This window comes from Brassica napus, chromosome A6 (assembly GCF_020379485.1).
Source record: "Brassica napus cultivar Da-Ae chromosome A6, Da-Ae, whole genome shotgun sequence".
Classification (NCBI taxonomy): Eukaryota; Viridiplantae; Streptophyta; class Magnoliopsida; order Brassicales; family Brassicaceae; genus Brassica; species Brassica napus.
This window is the reverse complement of record NC_063439.1, coordinates 257,683-266,235: the sequence shown is the minus strand read 5'-3', so window position 1 is coordinate 266,235 and position 8,553 is coordinate 257,683. Positions and strand designations below refer to the sequence as shown.

At 36.4% G+C, this 8,553-nt stretch overlaps 1 protein-coding gene across 1 annotated transcript; it reads right to left on the bottom strand.

Annotated features, from left to right (window-relative positions):
* Positions 1-3,612: 3,612 nt before the first annotated feature.
* LOC111216204 (scarecrow-like protein 18) lies at positions 3,613-7,646 on the bottom strand. Its single transcript, XM_022720457.2, has one exon. It carries the CDS (start codon positions 5,630-5,632, stop codon positions 4,274-4,276), a length of 1,359 nt encoding a protein of 452 aa, XP_022576178.1. The 5' UTR covers positions 5,633-7,646; the 3' UTR covers positions 3,613-4,273.
* Positions 7,647-8,553: the final 907 nt, after the last annotated feature.

Genomic DNA, 8,553 nt, shown 5'->3' with positions numbered 1-8,553 from the left:
GACACGAGAGACGTAAGAGATACCAATGAACTACGACTTGTGTGTTTGTGTTTCATTCATTAAAAATTATTAGCGAATCGAAAATTTAATTTCTTAGATTTTTTCATTTGTCGTAACGGAAAAAAGAGAAGTAAATTTGAAACAAGAATGAGAGGAGAGTGAGCAATTTGACTAAGAAGAAGAAGAACATCCATCGAAGTAACGGAGACTAAACGCTCTCTAGGGCGAACTCAAGTGAAGACGCCGCCGCCGCTCGCATCCCTCGACGCCGGTGAGGCTTTTTGCCGCCGGCGTCGGGTCCTCTGCTCCGTCAGCCACTCCTTATCGATCTCTGTTTCTTACATCGTTGTCTTCAGTCCTTGTGTCAGTATTCTCGTCGTCTCCACCATCGCCATCTCGCCGGACCTTCTCATCGCTACCTCCTTCCATGTTACTCTCTTGGTCGCCACCGCCTCTCCGTCTCGTCTCCTCATCACCGCCCAACCTCTCAAGGCAAACATAAGCACCAGATCTACTCACGTCGTGTGTGGTCTCGTTGGGTCGACTCATATGCTCGTACTCACTGAGTCTCCACTCGATACACGGCCTAAGCCTCCTCTGTTTGGCCCTTTTCCCTCGCCGGTCATAGTAAAGGTCGCAAGACAAGTCCCCTCTCCGCCGAAACGCCTCGTCTCTCCACCAACTCCAAATCTCGAACCTTTGGACGAGAATCTTCACCGAGGGTTTAAATCCGAGAGATCTCTTGATAGGAACATTCATATAGTTGTTGTGGGCGTACTCAGCTTAGGGTTTGTTGAGAGCCACGTGTTCCGCTACGGTAATAGTGGAACACAGTTTCTCAGCCTGTTCCCAGCTCTCGTCCCATCTTGGAATAGCGTCAAGAGTATTTATTCACCTCCGCCACGCCATCTCTCCCCTCCTACGACTCACCTCTGTTTTGCATTCCCCTTCAACTACCGCAGTTCCTCCACCGTCAGATTCACTCCTTCATTGCGCTCATCATCGCCGTATCAACTCTTGGTCCCTAACCCCCACAAATCTCTTGATATGAGTTTTCAAAGTGTTGCAATGGAATTACGGTTTAGCTCAGGTCTCGATGAGAGCCATGGATCCCGGTACGGTAATATCGGAGTTCACCTTCTCATCTGGATCTCAGTGCGCAGTCCCTCATGTTTGATCGTCAAGAGCATCGCCTCACATCGGCCGCGTCCCCTTGTCACTCCTATCCCCTCCGCGAGCCGCTGGTACTCAACCGACACATGCTTTGGTTTGAACCAAAACTATCTAAGGAGCTTAAACGTGCTGATTATTATATACTTGAGCCATCAATCCTCCTCCGAAGCATCATGTCTGTCCATGGTCCGCCGCGCCTCAGTGCAAAGGGTTCACCTAGCCCAAAGCCGTGATGTCGAACTAAAATTGCCATTATTCGTACATTCATCACAGGTCAGTAGAGTTAGCTTTAGCTCTGAATTTGTCACTGGCGCTTTTCGGGTTCAAGATCCAGCCTATTTGTTTGTCAGCTCCAAATCCAGGACCTTGTTACTCTCCGTTTCTGATGAGATTCATGTAGTCTCTTCGGGGAACATCGAGGTTGGAGTAAGAGCTGTTCATGCTCGTTCCACCTCCTTCCAAACTTGGCAGTTTGGTCTAATCAACGTCGCGTGCGACTATTTCATGCTCGTGGTAGTAGCCTATTCAGGGACACATCCGTTGCTTCCCACGGTTCTCCATTTATCGAGCAAGACTCTCCTGTTAGCTTTGTTATCCCTTGGTTTAGTGTTTGTGTTTTATGATGTTCTTCAAACCGTCGAGGACCCCTCCGGTTATTATCTTGTTACCGTTAAGCAGAGCTCCGGATGTAATCGTTTAAACTTGTTTTAGATTTAATATAATCGTTTGTGTGACAAAAAAAAAAAAAAATTATTAGCATGATTATTTACTAAACAGAAACACATTTTCATATTAATTAAAATTTTGTACAGCATCTAACATAAGTATAAATAAACACACCCTTTTGTTTTATTTTTGACAACTTTGATGCTTTTGTTTCACCCGACAAATCGGCACCTTTTAGGGTTTTCATTACCTGTTTCTTCCCCAAAGACACATCCCTTTTTTTACCCCATTAATCTACTCTCTCCCAATATAATAAGTGGAGTAATATTAATAACTTTAATTATAAATAAACGATGAGTACCTTTCTTGGAATTAACGAAAACGCATCATTTTAAAACTCGACAATGAAAAAGAATTTTGGGGAAACAAGAGGAAACCAGTGGCTGTTTGATTATTCCTCTTAAGATTTCTTTTGTCGACACTAACTCTAGTAATTAATTAATCAGATCGCTTCTCTTTTCGCATCCAAATGGTGGTTTCTTAGTTGTCCAAGTAAGGATTATGATACTACTAATTAGTGGTAGATATAGTAGTTAGTTTAACTTTAGTTTGGTTGGATAGGCTTTCGCGACGTAGAAGAGAGTTTGCAATTCGGTCTTTTATATGACTATACAACTAGTGATAAAACTATATTACTTTATTTTATGAATAGTTTAACATTTAAATTTTTTATTTATATATTTATATCTCTATCTTTAATTGGTAAGATTATGTGTCTTGGTTTCATCTTATTATTAATAAGAAGTTGCTAGATCAACAAAACATAGAAATATTTTCAAATAGATTTGTAATATGTGCTAATCAAAACTGAAATCATCAGACGCATGCCTTTTAACCTTGCTAAGATGATACTTTGCATTGTCTTAATTTATATCCATAGCCCATAGGTTTGGTGGTGTACATTCTCCTCCATTTAGTTTTTCAAAATCGCCTATGAAAGAACGCAATGAAATGCATCATAACAACCTCCATACATTATACAGGTATACACATCATGAGAAATCAACTTGTGATCGAATGGTCTCTCTTTTTGTTAATTATTGGAGACCATTGGATAGCAAAAAGTGCATCATGCAAATCATGATCGCAAAGTCCGTATAATCCATGAAAATTCTAGAGAATAAATGAGAAGATTTGGAAAAAAAAATCGGTATTATTCTTCAGTGTTATTAAACGCGAGCAAACTATTATTAGTAAATTAATAATCATTATTTATGTTTTGTTATATCTTTGATATGTTAATTACATATAACGATGTAAGAACTTAACGAGTATTATAAATAATTTATTTTTTGAAAATGTAAAATTGTGAATAGATACCATTAAAGTATGGTTTGGAATTTATAGAAGTATGAATGAAAAACATCCAAAAATATATGTACTCTATACATCAATATTAATATATTATTTTTAACGAAAACATTTTGACTCTTGATTAAGGAACTGTGTACTAAACATATATTAAAGTCAACTCAGAATGGTCAACTGCTTCAAATTTCATTTAGAGTTCTTTTTGGAGGCATGATGGATTAATGATAGTTTTTTTCTAGTATATTTTGATCGTTTGGATTGACTAAAGGGCTCGTAAAAGCTACAATGTTCCATTCTAATCGAAAACTTTATCAAAAAGCCGAGGCATAGACTTGTGCAAGAAAGAGGGCGGTCATATATATCTAAAATAATTAGAAAACAAATTAAAAACAGCATGCGAAAGTGGAATCTCTCAAAAGATTGAAGAGACAGATTAACAACTCTTTCGTGCTGATTATATTATTAAACCGGTTGAGTTCAAATATAAGGCCATTTCCACAAATTTTAAGGTCTTTAATTTTATAACTATGACGTGACTAATTTAAATCGGACAATTTCAACCAAATAGTTTATATAACTCTCACCTACCATTACAATCTTTCTTTTGAACAATACCATAAACACTTATCATCACCATCATATATTAATATAGAAAATATAAAATACAAAATACATTTGGATCTGATAAGTGGATGCATATAATAAATCATAAAAATGCAACTAATACCCGAGTGGATCGACTAAAATAACCAAATAAAATGAAAAAGAAAAGAGACAAAATGGGATTATATATGTTAAACCGATACACCTAAGATTGAGTTTGAAAAAATAGATATTAGTAGGTTGAACACAAAAGATTAGGTTGTCTCTTTGTTTCAGCTTCCCAAGAAACAAAAAAGGACACACATCCCAAGATTCCTCCACCGTCGACAATCATCGCCGGAGCCACCGTCCACCGACGTCATCTGTAAAATCATTTTTTTGTTTGCCCTAACACCAAAAAATATCAGATATTTTTTTTCTCTACTAAACCTAAGTTTAGGTTTCTTCTCTCTCTACTAAATCATTTCCACGATGAAACGGAGAAGAGAAGACGATTTTTCCATCCAAGAAACAAAGAGTCGTTGAGAAACTGAAGATTATAACCTTCTGAAGGATAATGGAGTCTAAGCAGAAGCTTAGCTTGAGAGAAAGCAAAGCTTCCTATTGGCACGTTAGCAAAGCCATGTCTCTTCATCATCTCCTCCCAAACCTCAAACCTCCGATGTCTTTGCTTTCTCTCCGCCGCTTCCGCCGCCACAACATCCAAAATCTCCATACCGAACCACCGTTGCTCTAGGGTTAGCCTCTCTCTGCTGTTTGGCGGCAAAGTCGCTTCCAACGAATCAAATATCGCCATGAAATGATCTAAAGCCTCTGAGAATCTAGTCAAGAACGAAGGATCTCCATGGTTCGCTTCTCTCTCCGCCATTGTCACGATTCTAGGGTTTAAGCTCTTGATCGCCGACAGGAAGTGACCGATCATGTCTCCGTCGTCGTTAAAGAATCTGTGAAGGAAGTGGACGCAGTTGACGGCGATGGACTCTCCTTGTACGGCGGAGAGAGCTAATAATCTGATCTGAAGCAAAAGTCCGGCGAGGTCTTCTTCAGCGATCACAAGCGTGTGAAACTGAAACTGAAGACCTAGAGAGTTAGCAAACCGGGTTAACCGATCTCCGGTTCGGTTTAATACGGTTACGTCTCGACCACATCCGGTTATGCGGAGGGAAGGAGGTGGAGTACTGCTAGGGTTTGATGATGATCTCTCGGCTAGGGCTTGCATCAACGGAGGCCATTGAAGTCCTTGTGATATATCTAAGTCAAGTATATGTAAAGCTCCGTTACCGTTGTTTGTCTCAGTCGCGTCGAGGATCGCTTGGTTCGCCGTTAAATGGCTGAACCGAATAAACGGTGTTAGTTGGTTCAGCCAAAGATAGTAACAAGACTCGAGATCAGAGTTGTTGTTGTTCTTGGTTCGAAACAAGAACTGTTCTTTGCATACACTGCTTGTAAAAACCGTGGAGCTAGAAGCCATTTCGTTCGCTGTCCACGTGGCAGTGTTTTCAGACAAGCCGATCCGTACGGACAAGGCTTTGGTGAAGAGATGGACGAGCCGCTCCGTGGAGTCCCCGTAAGGGGAAGAGTTTGAGGAGAGGATTGAGAGTATGTTTTGAGCGGCGGAGACGTTGGACTGAGAGATGAAATCCGCAGCTGTGAATAGTAGACGACGGAGGTGATGAGCGGCGGATGTTGCGGCAGAAGATGAGGCGAGGCATAACGGAGGAGGAGGAGGAGGATTCTCGGTGGCATCTTCGGAGGAGGAGCTAGAGGATTTGAAGGAAGCAAGCATTTGAAAAGATAGAAAGATGCTTTTTTGGTTCATATGATAGATTCTTTTTCTCTCTCGATCAAATGAGTCTTTTTCAATGGGTAATAATAAATATCATTTCTCTTGACCTGAAGGTATATTGCTTGTATTATTATAATATTTTTATCTTAAATAAAATCAACACTAGCTTTAGCATATGTGTGTACACGCATATCATATATAACATAAATTATATGGATAGAGATCAAGATGGACCGACCAAGCAATTCAAGGGTCCTTGAGAATCCTCAAGCCGGTTTTAGGATTAATTATATTTAAAACATTTTTGTTATGAAACTTATATGTTTTTGAGTTTAAAATTTTATACAAACTAAACTTTCAAATATATGCATTTAGTGTATTCTTTTTTTTTTTTTTGAACGTCACATTAGATTCATAAATCACAACACTGACACTCACAACTCTAATAACTTTGAAACGATATACAGTAACTAATTTCCATCTCGTGTTTCAACTTTATACTCTAAAAAGTAAAAACTAAGACTTGGTTTAATTCGGTTAACATAAATGTAGCTTGGTGTTGGATTTATATCTAGGCAGCCAAGACTCTTTCATTTATTTATGGACGTGCACTAGATAAAATAAAGTAATAGTTACTAGATCAAATGAATCGGTACAAAAATATACTACATTGAAACAGTTTTACATCAGTAGTATAATTTATATTTTCTGCATTCACACGTCTTCGTCGACAGGATATTATATGGTTATGTATGTGTGCATATTTATATTTGTGCGGTGGATCGTGAAGATGGCCCACTGTATTAATGGATGCGTTTGCAGGAATTATGCTCATAGGTTCCAATTTTTAGGTGCGTAAAATTGGAACCCTCGTTAAGATTCTCATCTCGAGTATGCCAAATTACGAGATTTTAAAGAAATAAAAACAGTTAATGAAAACAAAACGATTTTTTATACAACAATGAACTAACCAGTATTCTAGAATATATTTGTATTTTTTAAAATGTAAAAAGTTTTTGCATTTTATGGTATAAATTTTACAGTAAAGCAACATAATAATGGATCATTTTTTCTAATAATATTATTCAAAAAACAAAAATTAATTCGTAAGTTGGGAAATAACAAGAAAGCTCTAAGAACTAAGAACTGACATAAAAATTACTAGAACTCACATTGAAAATAATTACGATAAAGAAAATTTACATTTACATCTTTTTCCGGATTCATAATTTGCAGTTTTAGACTTATGTAACTAGACAATATAAATATCTAATTCATATTACTAAGAACTGGATTTATCCGGTGTTAGTAAATAAATAGTGGTAGATATAATATAAAATTTTAGAAAAAATTATCACATATAAATATAAAATTTAAAGTTAAATGTAATTTTAATAAGAAAAATACTAAAATTTGAATATATTAAAAAGAATTTAATTTTTTTATAGAGGCAAATGCCACCTTTTTTAGTACACTTACATCCACAATTATAATTAAGGCATCTCTAGCCCCACTTTATTTTTTATTCTAAAATAAAATTTAGAGTAAAAATACTATAATGATATTCTATTTATCATTTATAATAGAGTGAAAAATAGGTTTGTTTCAAATAAAAAATAATTTATTTTTTCTTTCCATTATAATATTATTGGAACAAATTCAAACTCTATTATAAAGTTAATTTATTTTAGAGTAAAAATAAAGTAAATCATTAGAGATAGTCTTATATCTTTTAGTCGGTTGGCCTTCGATCCGTTGAATATGTCCGGCGTACTTATTTGGACAGTTGTTAATTATACTATTTTACTTTCGTTGATATTATGCCCGTCGTTTGAGTGACTCGGGATGTACAAAAAGAAAAGAGACGTAGCTTTGCTTGCAAAATCGAAAAGCTAACCCCCAAATTGCTAATTATTACACCTTTTCACTTATTGGATTTACCAAAATGGAAATGCTGCAAAAAGATATCTCCATGCCCTTTTATAGGGGTGGGCGTTCGGGTACCCGTTCGGGTTCGGATCGGGTATTTCGGATTTTCGAGTATTTCGGTATAGAGGTCTAGAACCCGTTCGGGTATTTCTATACTTCGGGTCGGGTTTGGGTATTTTTAGTTCGGATTCGGTTATTTCGGATCGGGTTCGGATATTTAGATTTTGAAAAAAAAAAAAAAAATTTCATTTTTCAAGTTTGTTGTATTTAAAAATATAACTTTCAGTTAACTAATTTTTTTTTATTTTTAATAGATTGAATGGTTAATAGATTTGGACATAACATTTTAAAACTAAAAAGACATTAATTTAGTTATTTTTTTTTAATTTTGGATGTAATATTTTGCTAATTTTTGAAATAAAAAACTTGACATGCATTTTAAGTGAGTAGCAAATCATTTTTTTCCGTAATTGTATGTATATCATATGAACTTAAAGTATATGTAGTATCAATATAAATATTTTATATAAAATGAGAGATATAAACTAGAAATATAAGATTAATTATACATATGTTCGGTTATCTTCGGATATCCATTCGGGTTCGGGTATTATCCGTTCGGGTTCGGGTATCCAATCTCTCCTTATTCAATACCCGTTCGGGTATTTTGCTACTTCGGTTCGGATTTCGGTTCGAGTTTTTCGGATCGAGTTCGGGTGCTACTTCGGATATCGGGTAAAGTGCCCACCCCTACCCCTTTAAGTGAAAGGATTCTCACTCTTTTTTTTTTGAGCAACAAAAGGATTCCCAGTTCCGCTCTTATATAGTGTGTATATATATGTAAATGTATGGGAGTGCTTACAGTATTATTTGAGCATCTATTATTGGATTGGAGACTTTATTGCTCACTTCCTCATTTCTTTTTGTACCATAAATACAAAGCATCTTATCGCATGATAAATGCATTTACATATCCTTTTTAATATAAAATCTTACATGCATAATTCCACCGAGGAGAAAGATGC